The 22,578-nt window shown below is 41.2% G+C and overlaps 1 protein-coding gene across 1 annotated transcript; it reads right to left on the reverse strand.

Moving 5' to 3' along the window:
• Positions 1-79: 79 nt before the first annotated feature.
• GPI (glucose-6-phosphate isomerase) lies at positions 80-22,123 on the reverse strand. Its single transcript, XM_086847794.1, has 18 exons — positions 21,867-22,123; positions 17,594-17,684; positions 17,142-17,210; positions 14,217-14,336; positions 12,313-12,396; positions 12,081-12,227; positions 10,262-10,333; positions 9,213-9,257; positions 8,368-8,421; positions 7,418-7,478; positions 5,895-5,938; positions 5,514-5,666; positions 5,066-5,195; positions 4,628-4,704; positions 3,240-3,368; positions 2,749-2,824; positions 2,600-2,666; positions 80-1,136 (listed from the first exon to the last, which is right to left on the reverse strand). Exons 1-18 carry the CDS (start codon positions 21,983-21,985, stop codon positions 1,013-1,015), a joined length of 1,662 nt encoding a protein of 553 aa, XP_086703920.1. The 5' UTR covers positions 21,986-22,123; the 3' UTR covers positions 80-1,012.
• Positions 22,124-22,578: the final 455 nt, after the last annotated feature.

Genomic DNA, 22,578 nt, shown 5'->3' on the forward strand with positions numbered 1-22,578 from the left:
GTGAAGCCACAGCAGAGACGGGCACTGAGGAGTCCCAGCTCAAAGAGTGTAGGCAGCCTTGGAGGTATGAGAACCAAAGTTTCTTTTCAATGCTTGTGTCTTACCTTTATTAAAGGTGTTACAGAACAATAGCCGGAGCATGCCAGTTTGCTAGCAAAGAGGTTAACAGCAGTAGAGAAAAAAAGAGGATAAACAACAGATTGACAAGCAGGTTTCTCTGTTTTTTTCATTGTTGTTGTCAGACAGTGATGCTGATAAAACAGTGAGAAATTGCCCCTGGAGGATACCAAAACCACATTTCTTCTCCAAGTGATCCCAAGCTTTTGCTTCACAAACTCTGGAAAATTGTTAGGAAAAGTTAAGCTATCACTGTCTCTTCAGGAACTTTCTTCCTTTTTGGATAGCTGTCCACAGAGGTTACAGACAAAACAGGAAATCTCACCAAACATCAGTAAACTTGCGTTTTCACAGTAGCACTGGGGAAAAAAACAAGTCTGTATCTTGCTCAAAAGGGATGAAATGTAACCGAACAACCTACAGCTGTAGGTCTGATTCTTTAAACACATTCTGGTTTCCAGCTTACAGTAGAGCCAGTTCAAAAAGACAAAAGTAAGCTTACTTGGCTTCAGAGGACCTTACACAGTGAATGAGGCAAATGTTAATAGGGCTGCAATTTAAAGAGAGTGAAGAAGTTTCACTCATCCATCCTACCTTTTATTTTCTAGTATCAGGAGGTGACCATCTTTAAAGGAGTTGAGGGATAAGAATTGAGGAATATACCAGCTGCACTTTACAGATTAACAGCCACAGAAATAGAAAGCAACTATACAATCTCAGGGTTTCACAAAACTAGTTTCATTTGTAACACTTGACGCAACAACGTTAACTGCAACAAGTGAAGAGAGCTACATCTGTAAAGTGCTATTTTTGTTAAAAGTGGCTAAAAATGCACAACTACAACAGATTTGGGTACTCGGTGGTGAGATTGTCGACATCCTCCAAGTATTTCATTTCAAGCTCTGTGTTTTTTGATGAAATTGATGAGCCCATTTGTTGAGCTATCATGAGATGTCACTGGAGCATCTGACTCCAGCTCAGGCTCAATTTTCTTGGCAAGTTGCTTTCCAAGCTCAACTCTGTTTATAAAAGCAGGAAAAGAAAAAAAAAAGCAGTATTAGTGCTAGCAACTTACAGTATTTTTAATAAGCTCTTGATATTAAAAAGATACCAGTAAAAAGTAACTTCCCAGTGAACACCATGTTTTACCCCTCAAAAATTACTGTTCAAGCATTCAAGTCAGTGCCAGTCATGAAAAACTGGAGTTCTCATAGCTCCTTAGCTGAGCAGACAGCTCAAATTACAGAATGTCTAAGTGAACATTTTGTTTTACAAGTTAAGCGGAGTCTTTTCACCTCAGTATTCACTTGTGTAATGCAGCCTGCCTCAGTGCAGAATGCATTCAGCTGGCACCTGTTCCCTGTTGAACATGATAGTGCTCAGAACACCCATTTGTGTCACCTGAACAATGGTCAGCTGAGCTGCAGCCTGGAAGCACCCCAGCACCTATCCAGGAGTTACAGCCTCACTGTCTAAGAACATAGGCTATTCCAACAGCTGCAAGAAATGAGACTGATTCTACAGCATTCCCACATTCCAGTTTGGGATGTCATTCTGGAATTTCATGTGTGACAGTAAAAGCTGTACTTGCTCCTACTGCACTCCTGATTTCTGAGTTTATAGCAGACATCAACTTGTACTAAACAGTCTTCTGTTTTCAGGTTCTGCTACAGTATTTTGTTATAGAACATGCTGTGGTAGCAAGCACCAAATGACACATACAAAGACTAAGGTAGCTTCGTGTAAACTGATATTCTACACCTGTAGAGCAAATGTGCTCTTTCACACAACCCCTCTTCACAGCATAGGCAGGTGCACCTGTAAAAAATTTATTTCCCAATCCCTCTACCTAACCTACATACAGTATGTTTACAGTACCTATTACTACAAATTAAAGAACCTGATTAGCTCCTGATTAAACTTTTAAAATGACACTGTAACAGACTCCTCCAAGCTGCTGTTGCACACATGGAGCTCCAGCACAGCTTCCAGTCACAGATGGCAGCCTTGCATGAAACCAAGGGCTGCTGAATACACAGACCTCTGTCAGGAATGTTGTCTCTCCAGCACAGGAAAATTAAGAGGCAATCAATCTTTTGCCACTCAAACTGCCTCCAAATCTAGAGGCAAAATAATTTTTTGCATGCTGTAGGGAAAATGTTTTCTTTCCTAATTCTCAGAGCATGTGTTCAGCTTACTTGACCATCTTCCTCACTACTGCATCTTTTTTACATTCACTGTATTTTTCTAAATTTAACAGAGGTCCTTAGCCAAAATTGCTATCTCAAGTCATTATGCATAGCTAACCTACGCATTATGGCATAGTAACTTATCCCCAGAAAATCTGTTTTCGTTTATAACTATAAATACTTACTATAATCAAGTAAGTGCTCTAAGTATAAAACCTTTTTGATTGTCTTTTCTAACTCATGATTTCAAGATCTGTCAAGAAGTGTACAAGAAACAAACCAAGGAAACTTACCCCCACTGGTCATAACTGTTAATGTCCCATACAACTCCTTGAACAAATATCTTGTGCTCATACATGGCTATAAGCAGAAAGAGATTTATCAATAAACTTGATCAGAAAGCCTTCACTAGCATTCACAGATAAGAAATAAATTTACTTACCAATGATGGCTCCCAGGGTGAAGGGGTTGAGTTTTGTAAACATGATGGAATTCGTTGGTCGATTTCCCTCAAAGACCTTTCAAAACAAGAGTTACATTGTCACCTAGGATGTTATAAAACTTACATTAGAAACTTACAGGCTTTATCTTTTTTAGAGTCCACACTAGACTACTTGCATTAGCAGCAAATACAAAGTCCTGAAAGGTGTAAAGGCCTTCAACCATGAAATTGTATCATTCCCATGTTTTTTTTTACAAACACAATGAAAAAACGTCTCCAAGCACCACAGCTGGCTACTGTGGGGTGCAAGAAGTAACCCAAAAGTCACTAGCCCAGGGCAGTGCTGAGATAGCCCATGTTTCCTGGAATGGGCTATCTTCACAGCCAAAGTGCTGCTTGCACCTGTTCCAAGTGCCCTGCCAAGGTCCTATCAGTGCTACCCCATCCCAGCAGAGCCCTCACTGCCACAGCACCTCCCCAGCCCCGGGTACCTTGTGGGGAAGGAGCTTCTCCAGAGCCTCTCCACTCAGCCCGGCTGCCTGAAGCTCCTTGCGAGCCTCATCAGCCGTCTTCCCTTTCATCAAGGCCTCAGTCTGAGCAAGGAAGTTGGCCAAAAGGATCTAGCAGGTAGAAATAAACTCAAGTTACCATTTCTATAAGCTGCAATAGTGGTGCCTGAACCCATACCAAGGCCTAGTCTAGACTTAAAAGTTCAGTTTTAACACTGTGGCAGTAAAATATGCAGCAGTTTTAGCTATTGCTTCTTACCTCAGAGTGCCTAAGGAGACTTAGTTACTATTCTAAAGTACATGTGTCCAAAGACAACCAGGACAGTTTTGCAGAATCTTGCTCCTGCTGATGCTGGCAGCAAGTCCCCCACCAGAGGAGCCAGGATTTCATGCAGCTCTTTCAGCCAGTATAATCTATGATTTTATCTCATGCTACACCATCTCATGGAAAGCCAGGTGCAAAGATTAGTCAAGGGTAACCAGCTAAGATGTATTTACTCATCTGTATGTAGGAAATAGCTTACCATACACCAATCCCTACCAATGCAGTGCAAGGTTTTAACTTACTGCTCCCTGTCTAATGTTAGCCTGCAAATTTATCTGTGGCTTCATCCTACCTGAAGATACTGTAAGTTTTTTACAGTCAAATGAAACCTTTTTTCCCCTTCTTTTGTGAAGCCATACTATAAATTTTCACCTGTATTTGGCCTTACTTGGAAGAAAAGTGACTATTACACAATTCAAATAGCACTTGCCATCTGAAATCATGACAAGACTGAAATTCAGTGAGTAAAGGAGCTTTTTTGTGAAATATGCAGTAAATAGTTAACCTGAACATGTTTCCACCTTTGGAAGTTAAGAAAAAAAATCTTAGTTCATTGAAAATCCTTAGTCAGATGGTAAACTAAAAACTAGACAGGTTAAAAACATCTGTGTAGAAGGTCATCACCCCAGCCATACCATTACATTCACCAAATCTTGTCCTAGAATTCAATACCTGAAAGCTTCCCCAGAGATGGTGTCATACCAGGTTTGAGAATTTGTTTCTTCCTACTCTCTACATTTCTTACAATTCTTGAAGGAATTTCAAATACTTAATTGCTCAACTCTTTCCAGCTTCAGTAGGCCCACAGGAAACACCACTGAGCTGCCTCAACAGCTGCCACTGCAATTGCTTCAAGAATAAACATACCACTGCATTACATATAACTTAGAATCATAATCTAGGTATTTTTAAATCTGTTGTCAGTGTTGACAGAGCTTTTGTGTATAGTTTCAAAGGGACATTTAAAAATATCACACAATGCAATAACAAGTAAGCTTCAGTGCCTTGAGCCTCAAGAAATATGGTGCCCAGACAAAGAACATACCTTGTGATGTAAGCCATTTCTGATGGGGTGCTGAGTCTGCACTGGGATCAGGAAGTCACAGGGAATCATGCGAGTTCCTGTAAAAAAAGCCAGGTAAATAACTCTGCATTGGGCAAGTCTTAGAAAACCTTCACTTCTCACCCCATTTTCGGAGTTACTGGCAGACTCAATTTTTAAAAGCTTTAGAGAAGAATACTATTTGTAGCAGGGGGAAGTAACAATACAGCTCAGTAGCTTCAGTTTTATTTGACCTCCTTATTGTGGTTAAAACCCACATCTTGTAGCCTTCACAAGCCACTAATTAAAAACCCCTTAGCTATGTGATGTTAGGTTAGATAGGAGTCTAACCTCTAGACAAACACAAACTCTGCAGACTCCTGCAGCTCTGTAGCCATTCAGACTTTACTTCCAGAAGAAGGTATTTAACAGTTTGTTTACCTTGGTGAATGAGCTGGTAGAAAGCATGCTGCCCATTGGTGCCAGGCTCTCCCCACACAATAGGGCCAGTGCTGTAGTCCACACGAGAGCCCTTCTTGGTAATGTATTTGCCATTAGACTCCATATCACCCTAAGGGGAAGGGCAGGATCACTGGGCATCAGTATAAGCTTCCATACATAAACTACAATAAACAGTGCTTGTTTATAGAAATTTTCTAAGCATCAGGGATACAGCTGCTTAATTTGTGGATTCAAGATAACAGACATATGAGGACATATGAGGAAAAGGTCTTTACAATCTGATACCAATCTCGGCACCAGTCTATTTAGGCAACTGATTACATGAATTAAGTGACAGCAGTTTTATCTGCCACATGCATTCAGGACCCTGAAGCAGGGCAGAATCTCATCTACAGGTGGTTGGAAGCCGTGCTGTGCTGAGCCCTACCTGCTGGAAGTAGGCAGCGAAGCGGTGCATGTACTGGTCGTAGGGCAGCAGGGCGTGGGTCTCACAGCCGTAGCAGTTGATGTACCACACCCCCAGCATGGCCAGCAGAACCGGCACGTTCTTCTCCAGGGGGGCAGTGTGGAAGTGATTATCCTGCACCACACAAAGCAAAGTTACACTTCTGATAAAGCAACTGCCCTCCCTCCCAACTCCTACACTGTTTTTATTGCTGTGTTGATCCAGTGAGAGCTTCCCACAATCTCATTTTAACATCATTGAGGAGGACACGGGGAGCTGAATGTTAGAAATTAACCTGCCTTCCATTTCCTTACTAACAACTCTTAAAGAGGAACAAATCTGAAATGGGCATCCCACACTCACCATCCAATGGGCTCCTGCAAGCAGACTCTCAAAGTTGTCAAAACCTAACAATGGAAAGAAGTCAGTTTGTATTTACTATTACAACTCAAACTTGATTTTTCTTAGACAACTGTGAAACAGTTTTGATCCCTTGTATGCAGAAAGGCTCCCAACTACTAATCAAGTTTAAAGCTGCACTTAGACTTCTCCTGAATTTTGTATCCCATAAGCCAGACATTAATTTATGCTTAAAGCCCAGCCTTCAGAGCAACTCCAGCTTCATGAAACAATTCAAAAACCTTTAACTAAAATCCCCATTCAGGCAGAATGAGCAACTAGAAGGAAAACAGAAGCCTTTAATACAGAGCCTGCTTTAAGGCCACATCGTTTTTAGCAAATTTGAACACAATCACAGCCAGTGGGAGACACATCCCACAAAAAATAGGGCAAGGATTAGCAGGGATTTCTGCACTGGTGTGAGAAGAAACAACTCTAATAAGATATTCTCAAAGAAAAAGACTGCCCTCCCTTCCCTGTTCTCTCTTAACAATTCACCTGAGCTTCCTTTGCTCGGTAGTTAGGGTATTGAAATCTCCATTCACATTCCCAAATGAATAGTTTCACTAAGGCTAGTCTTTCCTGCAACAACAGAAATCCTGATTCCACACAGTAACTGGGAGGTGAAGTGTTTGGACTCAAATCAGTTGCTCTACCTATGGTCAGAAGCCAGCTGTGGGAGCTGAGAGGTCTAAGAGGAAGAAGTGCAGATAGGCTGGCATGTCAGCAGTCAGCACCAAATCTGTCTGACAGAACCAATGAACAGTTTATTGCAAATGAAACAGTAAGAGCTTGACTTGTTTATTTTGCTCATATAATACGTTCTTCTACACATGAAAACTTCTATTCATATCATTCCAAAAACACCAAACCCAGTGTTAATCTTCTAAACCCAGTCTAAGGGAATTCTAGCTTTTGCCTAGAAAAATAAATTACATTATAGTTTCAGACTTTAAAGATCTGAAAGCAGTGATGAGGGAACAAACGTAATCATCAGTCCCTGTAGCCTTGACAAAGTACTGGGAACAAAAGGAATTAACAGCAGAAGGACACAGTTAACAATGCTGAACAGAGCTCATATGCAGAACCAGAGACATGACTGGTGTTAGTGCTGTATACTTACAGATAATAAACACCCTACACTTCAGGTTTAGGAATGTCTATTGCAAGGTCTGATTTTCAGCACTGATTATCAACAGCTTTACCTAAATCAGACACTTTTGGCTATGTGACTAAAGCAATGCAATTTGATTGTTTGTCCCCAGGTATGGGGTAATTCCCAAAACTGTATTTGCAGTACTAAAATATCAACATTTCCATTACATTCCAGATCATTTTTTAGCACCCACATCCAACCACTCAGAGTAGGCAGGTAAACATATTTCCCCCAGATCTGATTCACATTACATTATTGTTAATGCACTCCACAGTTACATTTCTGAAGCAAACAGCAGTTTTTGGCATGGTGACATCACAGGAATACCTACCAATATGCAGGGCAATGGAGAGACCAATGGCAGACCACAGGGAGTAGCGGCCACCAACCCACTGCAAAAAAAAAAAAATGGTTGAGATAGAGAAGTGCTAGGCTGTTACATTCAAACTATTAGAAATCAGCAGCATGTGTTTAGACCTTTCCCAGCAAAATCAAAACTCTTTCTGGTGATATATATTTGGCATAGTCAAGGGAATATGCACTTTACAGTGCACCCTAATGAATGTCTTTTTTGAGAGTCTGAAGTTATCCTACTTGGCCAATTTTTATAGCATCTGTAAAGTAAATAGCCTGATTCCAGTTCACTTCCAAATCCTGAATTTGCAGCTTGTATAACTGCTGCCATAATACCACTCCTCTACAGGGAAAGCCTGCTTCAGCAAAATACTGACACTTGGGAAAGGTAACATTCCAAATAACTTCTGAACAGCAGCTCATTTGTCAGGCAATTAGTCAAGGAAACATACCAACCTGTTTCTAATTAAGTGTAAGGACCAAGACTAGGGGCAGTATACTTAAAATATGCATCTGCTACAAAATCTCCAATCAGGCTCCCATTTCTGATGTCTGACCTTTACCAGGCCTAGCTTATATACCATAGACCCCAACAGGCAAATGTCACAGCTTATAATAACTACTTGCATAGAGTAGTAAGCTAAGACTATCTCCTGTTACTCAACAGCTGATTAAGACAGCTAAAAACATAGACTCGTCTTCAGACCTCTGACTGGAAGATTTTAACAGAATGAGCAAGAGTTCTCAATTTGCCTTTAGTTAAGGGTTTTCAGGTATTTCAGTGCACTGAGTACAATTCCTATAATTTAGGAGTTGCTGCTTAAGAAACTGCTTTTGCAGTTTCCAGACATCTAGTCAGAATCCTCTTACTTACTTCAGAAAAAACTAACAGTTAACATCACCACATAATATCAGACATTTACTTACATCCCAAAACTCAAACATGTTCTCTGGGTCAATTCCAAAGTCTTTAACTTTAGGCTAAAATAAACACAAAAAGACACTGTAAGTACAACCAAGAGTCATAAAAAGCTTTATACCTAGCAAGCAAATACAAGTTTGGTATCTATTAAATAAATAACCCTACAACTACATATATTTTTAAAAAAATGCACAGCATCCATCACAAAAATTACATTTTCATTTCCAGAAATAACTATCACTACTCACTATTAAAAATCAATTACATAGGTTCATTTTCTAATGCATCTAAGTGGCCATATAGTTAAAGCTGGACTGACATTCAGTTTACATTTACCAGAACCATAATGTCAGTCCCTGACAGCCTGTCAATGACTGCAGTGTTCTTTTCATTGCTGCTGATCTCTCTACTTCATACTTTTGCATGAAGCACCACATCAGCATGTGCTCATCATAAGCATTTTTCAAATTGCCTGCACTATTTCAGCTCTTACCTGGAGTTTTGAAAAGCATTTGTTTATGTAACTGCATTCACACACAACTTAGGCAATTAAAGGAAACACTCATTAATAATGGGTCATTTCAAGCACAAGAGATCTTGATTTCACATTTAAAGCTCTAGCAAAAAAAGCAAACATCCATAATCAACATCCAGTCTTAGTACAGTTCAATCTTCTAGAAGTGTTTCAGTTACTTTGAGTAGGAAAAAGCTTCCCTTCAAGGGGAATACTAAAATTTGGTATTCAAGCAAGAATCCTTTAAGAAAAGGATAGGCTTTCTTAAAAGATTTTAAGGTAAGGCTGCCTTAAAGGTACATATTAAAAATCAACTATAAGATTTACTATACTTACAGCATTGGTAGACAAGGCAACAAAATGCTTGGCCACAGCTGAAGGCTTAATAAAAATAAACACATAGTTAGATCTAGAATATTAACTATTTTCATTTCTGGTTATAAAGCTGATCTGCTACCATTTAAACAAAACACTGTTGACTATCATCAGTTATTAACTTGAAATCATCTTATTCATATTCAGTGTGGGATTTGGCAGCATACCCAAAGAGAACATTCTGATGTTATTCCCATCATTCCCTCCAGAGAGGGGCACACCCTCTCCCTCAGTCTGTTACCAGCCTGGACACCACCACCTCAGGCTCTGGAGCAGACAGAGCTCCATGTACACCCACTGCCCTTCCAGCCAGAGGCAAAAAGCCAAGACAACTGGAATTACTGATAAATGCCAAGCTCTAGATTCAGACTTCAGTCTTTCAGAAGGTGTTGTGGTAAAACACAGATGAGCTGCCTGAACAGTAGTGTAAGGAGGAATTTCAAAACACAGCTTTCAAACTAAGTACAGCTACCCTGACTGGAACAGGTTACAGACCACCTTAATTACCTGAACAGGCATTATCTGCTTTTTTCCTTTAAGAGTTAGAAACAGGAGAGAATGAGCCCAATACAAGGTTTCTATTCATAGCACAGCCATCTGCCATAGAAATGTCAAGCATATCGTTCCAACCATAGCCTCATTTCTAGTTTTTAAAGATTTGGCATAATTTAAAGGTAATGCCACACACACTATTTTTCAATTTTCATTACCAGTAGTTCTACCAAATTATTGGTTAGCTTTAAGGCAACACTACACTATTACTTAACAGGCAAGAATTGGAGGAACAATGCATGAGAACCATTTATAATGTAAAACTAGTGGGTTATCACTTTGATTGGACAAAACAGTCTGTCATTACCAAAACACTGAAATGATCCAAGTACAGCATTTGCTAAGCTTATGTTTGGGCAGTTACTGGCTCTGCTCTAAAGCACACAGAATGACCAGGAAGAAACTGCACAACAAAAACTGCTCCTTTCTGTTACTTAAGCTACACATCTCAGACTTACATCATTAGCAGCACGCAAGAACCACTCTTTGGCCGTTTCTGCATTGGTGATGGTTTCCTGTGTGGTGAAAGTCTGCACAGTGGAAAACAACCAAATAAGTAAAAGTGTTCTTAAAATGGAAGCAACTTCAGGTTACTAAAGCATCCCGTGTTCAGATAACCACAGCAGAGTGATTCTAGCTGTTCTAGACATTCTAGATTTAGCTGCTGCCAGATTACAGAAAAAAGCTAGCTTATGAATCTAGTAAATAGTAATATTGCTAAATTTATCCATTTGGTTTTAAACTAGTATGGATCTGTAATTGGAATAATTATTCCCCATCTCCTGCCTTCCCATTTCCCAAACTGTTCCTCAAAACCTTGAGGTTAAAGTTTTCTACTTTAGTCTTTTATTAAAGTATTAAACTAAATACATAAAATACTAAATTACTAAATATTAAACTAAAAATAAACTAATTGAACATCTAAACAGGATAACCCAGCTAGACTGTCCTATTGCTCTTCAATTCCTACTTTTTCATGGAAGAACATTCATTTCTGCCAAGACTCCTGTCATAATTTTTCTTTTGCTGATTAGAGGAAAACATTTTCCTGCTTCACAAAGTGTGCACAGAAGTTCAGTCAGGCAGCTTCGCAAATATCTACAACCATTCTGATTTATTCAGCCATCAAAATTTAGCTTTAAGGGTGAACACTAGATTCATCCTATTCTCATCCATCCCCAGAAATTTTTCATTATGAAACATAAGCCTGTTATGGAAAGAAAAAAAAAGCCATTCATCCTCTTCCAAACAAACCCAATTATCTAACTACAGTCTGGCAAACAAACTCAAGTGTTACTTTTTCAATTTGGCAGTTTTCTAAGCCTTTGAACCGTGACTCCTGGACTCAATTATTCCAAGTGACCATTAGTATTACTTTGTGCAGCTTCCTTATTACTCCATTAGCTGTTGCTCAGCTGCAGCAGTGCCAAGATAAGAGAATGAGCACTGTGCAGAGCACAGCCACACTGCACATGTGTTCATTTGTTGCAGATTGTTTCCAACAGCAGAAAGGGTCTATTGCGCTTTACCAAAGGCAACCCAGGTTACATAACCATGAAGTTTGTCTCCACCTCTTTCCTCTGCTCACACAGAAGCATTCCTCAGAGGGAGAGGGCTGCTGGCAATTACTGCTTACAGAGTAAGTTCTTAGCAAGGCAAGACTTAAAGCTATTCAGTGTGTAATCAAAAATAGGTGTCATCTTATGAAGTACCAGCAGACTATCTTTACCTCTAAGTAAAGCAGCTTAGTATTTATAGTGCTCAAGGAACCCAGCATTTAAGTTATTTATGTGAAGGCATTTTGTGACTAGCCTACAAAACTGAGAGTCTTAAAGTACATGTAATTCATTAATACAAAAAATCAGAACAGTTAACAAGTACACAGTACTTAATCAAAAGGAATGAAATAATACCCAGAATTTTAAAGAAATAACTACATTGGATCCTACACTCCACCTACAGAGAAATGCAGGAAAACAAACTTTCGTTAATAAAGCTAAAGCTTGCACTGACTGAGAAATAAACCCCAGACAACATGGAATTGTTCATGTATCTTGTTTAGGTTAAGAAATTCTCAGCACTTGACTTACAGATCCCCAAGTATTTCAGCAGCAACACAACCTTGCACTGCAAGATTAGAAAGAATCACAACAGGCCTGTTAAGAAATAATCCACGCTGGAAGTCCCTGATGTAGATATCCCTGCAGACAGCCCTCTCTTCTGACTGAATTCTTTACCAGCAGAGCAAGCCACAGGCAGTGCTTGTATCAGACATACCTTTGATGCAATGATGAAGAGAGTAGTGTCTGGTTTGAGCTCAGCCAGGGTTTTGGCTATATGAGTACCATCGATGTTGGATACAAACCAGACACGAGGGCCTCCCTTGGAATACGGTTTCAGGGCTTCAGTTACCATCAGAGGGCCCTGGATAGAAGCCACAATTAGATTTTATCCTCACAATAAGCATGTACAAAAAGATGGGCAGGGTGTACAGAAGTCAGGGGCTTACCAAGTCAGAGCCACCAATCCCAATATTGACCACATCAGTGATTGTCTTTCCAGTGTAGCCTTTCCATTCACCGCTACGGACCCTCTGCAGACAAAAAAACCAAAACCAAAACAATGACTACTTTATACTTACACTAAAGCTACTGGTGCTAACCCTGGAAATAGCCTTTGTTTTCAGGTATTGCTGTAGAAAGTCACCAAAAAAGCTTTCAATCTTCTAGACCTTAAGGCCTACACTCGGAGCTACCTTCTTAGCTACATTTTGTATTATGTCTAAGATAGAAGTAAAAACACACTGCAACATCAAACACTTAATGAAATTAAAACTCAGCCCTTCTGTGTGGACTGCTGTAGCATTTACAGTGTTTGCTAAGGCAAGAGATATCTATCCAAAAATGAAAACATCCTGGACATTAAACTAGGTGCAAAAAATACTTGAACCTGAAGCAGTTCTTTAAACATCTTTAATTAGAGACAGCTTCATAACTAAACTGGAAGACAGTATGAATAAAACCAAAGAGATAAGAGATTTATTGGCAATCAAACATCCTAAAAACTTCTCTTGCAAATATGCTTTGCATTAAAATTCATTTCTGGGCTGCACCTTAGCATATGGTAGAAGTTCCTGCTTTATTCCTGTTCTTTAAGCATCACTGAAAGTTCCAAAACAAAATTACAATCATTAAATAACAAACTCTACATTGAATTTTGTCCATCATCTACCACCTACACATTCAATCTGTTCCAATCACAAAAGCAATCTTTTGGGTATCATGAATACTTCCAAGTACATTCCACATTCTAAAGCAATTTTTCTACATAGCACTCAGTTATGCTGATACTTGCTCTTTCACTACAAATACTTCAGCTTTTCATTTTTCCAAACAAAGAACCCATTTTTAGTAACAGCATTCCTGGACCCCATAGATGATATTGCCATAGTTTTAAAATCCCATCTGCTAAGTAAGTCAACTGAAACCAGCATCTTTGTCAATATTTTCAAAGAAACTGCTTAACATGATCTTTATTTTGCAGAGACGATATCTGCGTGGAAAGTAATATTCACAGGTCCTGATAATTGAAACCATAGAGCAAACAAGAGGATGGCACCAGCGAAAACTCTTGTTTTGCATTACCAAAACCTTAATCTGCTAGGAATTCTACAGTGGCAGACACCACAGAATTTCCATGGCCATTCAATTCTCACAGCATATGGGCAAAGTACCAAATTCACACCAATTGCTGTCAGTTATTGTGGTTTTGGCATTTCCATTAAGAACAGAACACAATGCAAGCTCATTTTGCGTAGGTTAGAAGTATGACTTGGCAATGAAACAGGGCACTACCACTGGGTAAGTCCCACAACAGCAACCAAGCAGGTCCTGGTCCTTGTATAAAAGGCATTAAAACTACCCAGGCTGGTATTCTGCAAACAGAATAGAATCAAAGTAATTTGACCTAAAACCAGAAGGTCCTTAAGAAGCTATTTAAATAGAGCATAATTAAATTGCAATTAAGCTGGGAACTTCTATCTCTCTCCTGATTTTACACAAATGTTAAGAGACAGTTTCTACCTGATGCAGCCAATTAGTTGAAAAATTAACAAGAAATAAAGTAATATTTGAATAGTACTTAATGATCTACAAGACTTCCAAAGTACACACAAGATTACTGCTGAAAGAGCAAAATCTAGGGAGCCCATTAAAGAAAAACCCAACTGGAAACAGTGAGAGAAGTGAATCAATAAAACAAGCTCCAAGTCCATGCTTGAGTCAGAGCTATTGTAAACCTCAAAGAGGGACACTAAGCCTTGTGACCCAGTCTACAATCAACACTTCACAATCCACATGTAAGAACCTAGCTGGGTATAGAATATATAAAAAATAAGCTATGCAGGTACTATACCTGACAAAAGTGCTTCATTTTGTCCAACACTTTGTTTACTTCTGGAACAACATCCTTCCCATCCACAAGGATTGGCTTATTGGAGCGATTTCTCAGAGCAATGTGAAGCACAGCTCGGTTCTGTGGAACGAGAAGGGGAAAATAAAGGGAAAATAATCAAGATGAGACTCCCACCCCAGGGCCTCAGATGCCTCCAGAAGGCAGTACAATCATCAAGATTTTAAAATCCTTTAGATTAACTGGGATTAGCAGAGCAGTGTTTTCAGTGTGTGTGTGTATATACACAGCAGCAGCTACCTCAGTCACGGTCTCACTTCACTGACTCAGTGCAGGGGGCTTGCACAATGTGCAAAGTAATAGTTTACTCAGGAAAAAAGGCTCAAAATCCCTTTACAAGCATTTATAGATTGAGGTTCATAATTCAGCAATATTCACTGTGCAGTGATCTTTATTTTGGCATGCTTTAGGTATGCCAAAAATGAATACAAGAATGAAATTGTTTCTTACTGATGACAATACTAAAAAAAAATATCAATTACAACAAGCAGCTGAAGTTATTTTCTCAGGCATCTTCTCAATTATCCAGAGTAGTCCATTTCATATAGGAAGAGATAAATAATTTAAATATTTGACAAAGGATACAATAGCTACATCCCTCTATCTACTGGCCACAATTAAATGGTGCCTGAACACTTGCACACCAAATATGTAGGTAGTGCTATAAGGCAAAAAAATCTCTTAGCATGCACAATTTTATGTTACTTCTCCACAGTTACACATAAGTCAAAGCACTGAAATCTGGCCTGTGGTTCAGCTTTTTAAGAGCTTGACAGTTTTAATCCAGAATGAAGTAATACTAATGAACAAATTAAAAAAATTGTCTGCTCTACCTTATTGTTCCTTACTACAAGAAGAGGCACTGTGAGACAAAGACAACACAGACAATATGAACTGCCAAGTTATGATTTAAATACTAATACAAATGCTAATTCAGAAATCATTGAGTACATTATTACTGACTTGGAATACAAAAGACCTCTTTCACTTGCTAATTAAAATATACCCACTCAAATTTGGGGTGAACAGAGAATTTTTTTTGCAGCCATGGAATGGTATTTGGTAAGTGCTGCTCACTATCAGGCTTGAAAGATGCTTTGTCTAATCAAGAGCAGTCATACTTGACCTGATCTCTACACTTCAGCAGAAGTATTCTCTAAACATCATGCAGGCTATGAAGACTGTTCCCATGATATGTGCTCAGATGAGTTACCTTGTAATGCTCTGTACCGTATCAAGCTCCAAGTTTTAACTCATCTGAGACAAGCACCTGGCAGTGACACGCATGGGTACACTATAAAGAACCTCCACATAAGCACACACCATGCAGCCAATGCCTGCAGCACCAAATACAGACAAGCCTAAAATACTTCAACTATCCAAAGAATGTTCTAAAGCAGATCAAGAGTGCTGGACAAGTCAGTTCTTGCCATCAAGAACCCTTATGTCTCACTGCTTTAGGTTTATTCATGATGTTTGACAGCATCCTGCTGTCAAATTCTGTAATCTGACAGTTACACATTGTCCACATGCTCCTATTCCAGAGGCAAACCAACCTCATTTGACAGTCTATACAACCAGAAAAATTAGGCAAACCCTATCTAAGTCAAATTCTGAATTGGAAAAAATTGACTGAGAAACAGCCTGATAAGAAAAGAGGTGTTTCTGGACTTATAAGATACATGAAGTGCTATCAAGACAGTAGGAAAAGAGGTAGCTACGGGCAGAAACCGAACACATCAGAGTTTGATACTGTGTTTAGGTGCTTATGGTGAAAATTGCACCCTTCTGAGACTTGAACTGCTACACCTGCTCTCAATACACAATGAAGAGTAACTCCATTACATACAGTCAGAGATGGGCTAACCCTGTAACCATTTGTGTTACATGAGGCTAGTGAAAGACAGTATCAGACAAAACAATCCTCCAGACAGATTTAAGATTGCTCACCCTCTTTCCCTGCTTTCTTTTTTCAGTAGCTACATCTGCAAATTGAAGGCTTTAATACAGAAGGAACAGGAACCATTTTTCCAGTGTGACTGTATCTGTTTCTGTCTGTCCCTTTTTACAAACATGAATCATTCACAAACAATATAATGTCCAACTGCTGAGTTACTTTAAGCAAACAGCTTGTGCAATAGCTAAATCGGTCAATAGCCAAGTCAAAAGAAATACTGGCTCCTCTGAATTTGCCTCAAACATACTAAGTAGCCTAATTTTTAATGCAGACTAATTAAACCCACTGTACTGTTGAGTTCCCAGTTTTCATCTTATTTTTAATATCAAAAAAGTACAGCTGGCTTTCTATATGTTTTAGGGAAGACTTTAACCATAACTACAACCTTCAGATCTACAAAAACAAGGTGGTACTCATCCTCTTACTGAAATACACAGCTGATTTCCCACAACTATTGATAGTCTTTACTGTTAAATGCACCCAAAGACAAGCAGCATCACAGCTCAAAGCAGAAGGTCTTACACAGTCCTCCCTCACACCCTTCAGGCAGTTTACTAAGCTTTATAAACATTAACACTAGGCAAAAACATATAAGGGATACCTGGAATGCAATACTCTGCTCCATGCCCTTTGCAAGGTCTAACTCATCTTCCTCTCCAAAAGAGAGGGAAGAGAAGAAAAAGAAATACCACCAAAATCTCTAAAATAAGATGTACTAAAGGCAAAAGGTATTTTTAGTAAGAGCTGTAAAATTTTCCCTTGAAGTAGAGCAACAAACATCACAACCACTCATGATTTCAAAGGAGTATTTAAAGTAAGTTTTTTTCAAGACTGTTTACACAGATGCATGAACATCCATAATACACAGGCACAACTAAAGCAGAAAGAACCGTGGTCAGAAGTAGCCTTACCTCAGTGAAGTTGATCTTCTCTCCACTAAACATGCGCTCTCTGGCACTTTCCACACCCCTTGACTTAGCCTGAGAAAGGTAAATACAGATTCCCCTTAAAATAGTGGAAGTCAGTGTAACGTGCATTACAAAGGTCCAGCTATATTAAAGAATATGAACATTTAACACAAGACAAAGAAATTATGATAGATTAAAACACCCACTAGATTCTAGGTAAAAGAAATTTGATTCTCCTTTTTTAAAGCAAGAATTTTTATGCAGCTATGCATTGAAAAATGGCTTTGTAACTCGGGGCTAGATGACAGTGCAAGAATTTGAATACTGCCAAGATTTGTAAACAGATGCCTTTTAACTTACATTAGCTTATGTTTATAAACATAAACATAGTGCTAGAATAGTGAGTTGCAGGTAAAAGCTGTGTTGTTTATTAGTGCAAGATTTTAAATAGTTACCAGCTCCATCAGCATTTTCATCACTTCTTCTGTAACAAGGTTCTTGGAGTAATCCAGTAAGATATCCCCATGGTCAGTGTTTAGGGTCAAGCTGTCAAAACCAACAGGTTGTTTAATAGCACATTCCTGAGGGGTGACTGTTTTAAGCAAGACAATAGTAACTCTGCTATAGATTACAAAATAATGGGAATCCTAATTAGACTAAGTTAGTAAAGAAGAGGTGAGTGACCAATTTGCCTAATAAGTTTCACAGAAGACTACCGTCTTTTTAAAAACCATGTTTTTCAACAATCTGAATTACAGTGTTCACTTTCTGCTTGTGAAAACCCAAATACAGTGAAGTATATTTGATGCATAGTTGGACAATCACATGCTGTTTCCACTGAACCACCATTGTTCTCTAGCAATAACTGGCTTTTCCCTGATGTATTATCAGTAAAGAGCTTGTCAAATTCTTCTTCTGCTGGAAAAGTAAACTGTCTTCCTACAGGTCCTGTCATTCTTTCATACAGAGTCTTGAACAAGTCTAATTTAAAAATCTATACATCATCAGCAGAAACATTGCCAACTACTATGCAGAATTAAATGCCATTTGTGCATAGCTTAGTCTCACATTCCTCATTGATTCAGTGGAGGACTCCAAATTATTTAACCAATGATCTACAAGCTACAGACTAACCCTTCAGAATACAGGTACTTGTAGGTTCATCTCTGAGAGGAAACACAGAAATGGTAGCCCAGCAGAAACCAAGTGAGCCCATTTGTATTTATTATCCTTGTATCTATGTGATGGTTTCTATAGCTCCTCTAGTCCTTTACAATATTGGTTTTTTTATCAATGTCTTCTTTGCAATCATTTCCAAGCAAATCAATACATTTACTCTAACTGAAGGATTGAATTCTCTAAGCCAGCCTTTGATAAAAGCAAAGTCTTGCTCTCCCTGTTGCTACGCACACCCCCACAGGAAATTGCAGCCACCTAAATTCTCAGTGTTTCTCCCTTGTTTATTGTCTCCCCTGCTTTTTCTTTTTTCCATACCTGAGCACAGAAACATGCTGTTATTTTAGCCACCACTTGTGCCAAAGACTTCACAGGGACACACCATGGCATAACTGTTATTCATACATAACATGACAGAGCAGATTCTTCAAAGGAAGTATGGAGCTAAATGTGCAATAACCATAATAACCAGCAAGGCCTTAACATTTCAGTGGTTTCACTTAGTGCTAACTTCATTAACAGTAACATCCTTTTTACTGTCTTAAAGTATATGAGTGAATAAGGAAAGGAAGGTGTCCTCAAGCACAGTCTTAGAACCATGTTTCTTTAATAAGTGAGAATGCAGACAAGAAAAGAAAAGCAGTATCAGTGCTGTTAACCACTCTTTTCTTCAGCAGGCTGCCAACAGTAATTCTGAAACCCTGCCCACCCAGCATTAGGATCCCTGGAATATGGCTAGCTAATGGAGTGGTTTGGCTCACCTACCACAATTGTTATTCAGATACAGTACAGAAGAAAAATAAGAACAAGTCTTTGATATGTGATGGAATTTATTTACAGACATCTCAGACTTGAATGCACTTCACTGATGATACAGCAAGACCATTAGCATACTAGCATATCCCTTCAGTTTAGGGTAGCAGAACCCTTGAAATTCTCTTTCTACATTAAAATCCAGATGATCGCCTCACCCATTGTTCTACTCCGCAAAGAAAAGGATTTCACGTTTACTTGGCGTGTCTTCCACCTACAATTCATTATTTTACATGAATGAAAATCAATCTCACTAGATCTAGAAGACAAAGTATCTCATGAAATTACAGCTGGATTCAAGCCACTGATCATTTGAAGAAACTGCAGAAATGTGCTAGCCAAGACTTTTCAGGCAAAATCAAATCAAGCAATGGTTACCAGATTTAACTTCCCACGCAGAAGGTGGAGCACAGTGTACAAGGTAATCCTGTGTTAAGCCCTTATAGCAAGGGATCCATCCACCCTTTGTTTAGGCAGAAGCCCCAAACCCTGCAGCTGAGCTGTGCTCTGCCCAAGTACCCACTCTGCAATGCAGCACCTCGTGGCAGTGCTGCTCGAGGGGGACAAGAGCCTTGTCACGTAAGCCACAGCCACTTCTAAGTGATGCAGCCCTTAACCTGCACCGTCTCAATAATTTCATCTCCCATCACATTTTCCATTTACACTGGTGGCTCTTATCCTTGATAATGGACAAGCCAAGCGGCAAGAGTGTTATTCTAGCACTTTCTATCTGCATCAGGGTACCTTGGTCAGCATCCAGGAACCCCTTACCTGCTGAGTTTTATGATGGCTGTAACATATCTGTTCTAATCCTTTCAAAACCAGCAGCTTCCAGTGAACAACCCATGGTGATAAGAACTCCTGCTTCTACCACACCTTACCTTACCACCCTGGGCAGCAAAGATCTCTTACATGTCTGACTACACTCCTTATCAGAAACACAGGATATACAAATTCTGAACTAGAAGAAAAAAGGACAAAACAAAGAAAGGATCTTCTATATATATATTTGATAGGATGCAGTCAGTGAGTGTAAGGTTCTTAGAATAATATTAAATAGATACTTGTGCCCAGATATAAAATATTCAGATTAAAAACTATTCACACCAGTCTGAAGTTCCTCCAGAACCCATATCAGAAACTACTTTCACCTGGGTAGTTTCTCTTTTCCTTCTAAAGAAAGGGAGTCAATGATTTTACAACATGTAGAAGAACTAAGAGACTTTTATAAATCTTAATTTCCCGTGAGGGAAGTTACAAACTACACAGGACCACGTGGCCAAACCTCCAGACCACTTTGGTTTCCAATAGATATTAAATACTGTCCTCCTGCTGATCCGGCTCAGAGTGGCCAGCACTGGTAAGCGTACCAGTGAAGCTGTCAGCTCTGCAATTGTACTTTGCTATGAGGAAGTTCTCTAGACTAGAGTGAAGTGGCTTATCGGGAAACAGGACTGAAATAATTAGAAGAAAGGCTTAAGATAGATGAAGTAAACTTAAGACACTTCAACAGTTTACTTAGGGGCAGCACAACAGGACGTGAATTAGGAGAGCCATTTGAAATAAATAACCTCAGTAAAGGCCATTTCACTAAAAAAATTCTGGAGATAAAATTTACCATGAGAACTAAGTCAATTAGTGAGGACCTAGCAGATTTAATAAGATATTTCTAATCAATTTCTTAACAACATAAGAAGTTCTGTTAAAAGTGCCAGGTGAAGCCAGGATTCGAAAAATTTAGTGTACTTCTTCCCACCGAGGCAAATGATATTTTATCTCTCATATGTTGATATGCAGGACTTCACATGCAGTCTTAAATTACAATCTAAGAATTTTTTAATGAGCTCAGAAGGGAAAAAAAATCCCTTTGCACAGGACAGTAATGAAAAGCTTGATGCACGCAACAAGTCTTATCACAACACTCTAGAATGGAAGGTCAGTTTATCTCCGTTACTCAGGCGCACTTTAAAACTCAAATCTGGGGTGCATCTCATCATACTAGACATTTCCGACTGCTGCTATAGTACAACAGCGTAACCACACACGTGCCTTCCCGGCACGGTCTCCAGCGTACAGAAAATACGCGCCCCACTTTACAAAATGAAGGCGCTGAACGTAACCACGGTGCTTCCACTTGTTACTTCCTCCTCCATGCGCTGCAAGGCATTTTCTGTAGCAGCGATCGCGCGAGCCGAGGGTGAAACCTCACCATCCCCCGCTGGCCGGCTCAGGGCAGGGTCCTACGGGAGGAAGGGGCTCACGGGGATGCGCGGCCCTATCGCGGAGCTTGTCATGACTAAGCACGGGGTGCGAGAGGCTGCGAGTGCCGCCCCACAGTGCGGCTGTGCGAGCGCAGCGGGCGCTGTGCTGCCCGGCACGTACCCTGCTGCAAGGATGAGTCAAGGGCAGGCGGCGCGGCCGCCCCTCGGGAGCTGCGGGGCGCTCCCCCCGCCCCGGCCCGGCCCCCCCCGGCGGCGCTGCGGGCCCATGTGCCCGAGCGGCCATCGGCCTCACAGCACCGCGGGCCGTGCGCCATCCGCTCCCTGCCGGCCCCGCTCCCGCCCGGGGCTGCGCGGGGGGAGCGAGCGGAGCGCGGCCGGGCCACGCCAGCCCTGCCCGCCCGGGCCCGGCCCCAGCGCTGAGGCGGCCCCGGGCCTCGTACGCGGCACCGCCCGGGCGCTGCAGCCTCAGGGCCCGCGGGCCGCTGCCCCCCTCAGCCGCGGGACCGCCCGGCCTCACCTGAACTTCTGGAAGCGATCCTTGTCGGCCTCGAAGAGCTGCCGCAGGATGAGCTTGGAGGAGTTGGCCTTGTGCCACTCTACCAGCTTCTTAAAATGGGGGTCGCCGGACAGCGCCATGTCCGCGGGATGAGCACGGAAGGCAGAATGAACCGAGGAAGGCGAGTAGAGCTCCTACCGCCGCTTCCGCTTTTATAGCAGCGACGCGGCCTCCAGCAGCCGCCCCGCCCCGGCCCGGCCCGGCCCGGCCCCCTCCCCTCCCTCCGCCGTGGGATTCCCTCCGTGCCGCGCCAGACGGGGCGGAGCGGCCTGCGGGTACCTGCGCGGGGGCGGCGGCGGCGGGGGCTGGAGCCGGAGCCGGAGCCGAGGCTGAGGCCGGAGCTGTGGCCGGGGCCCTTGGGAACGCGGCGCTCCCGGTTGTACCTCCCGTGTGAGGGAATCGCGGTGTCCCCGTCATGGCGCAGCGCTCCGCGGGGCTGTGTGGGGCCGCTGCTCCTGTGGCTACTCGGTGAAAACACTGTCCCTTGTCGGGCCGGTTCTACCCCGGGCCTGGCCCCGGCTGCTCCTGCGGCAGCGCTCGGAGGCGGCCTCAGCACCAGCCTGGGACAGCGCTGCGCGACATCCGCACCCCGAAAGCCGCGCACCGCCGGGACAGAGGGGGCCAGAACCCTGCCCGTGTCCCTGTGTGCCAGATCCCTGTCCCTGTGTGCCAG

Source organism: Cyanistes caeruleus, chromosome 12, assembly GCF_971803275.1.
Source record: "Cyanistes caeruleus chromosome 12, bCyaCae1.hap1.1, whole genome shotgun sequence".
Lineage (NCBI taxonomy): Eukaryota > Metazoa > Chordata > Aves > Passeriformes > Paridae > Cyanistes > Cyanistes caeruleus.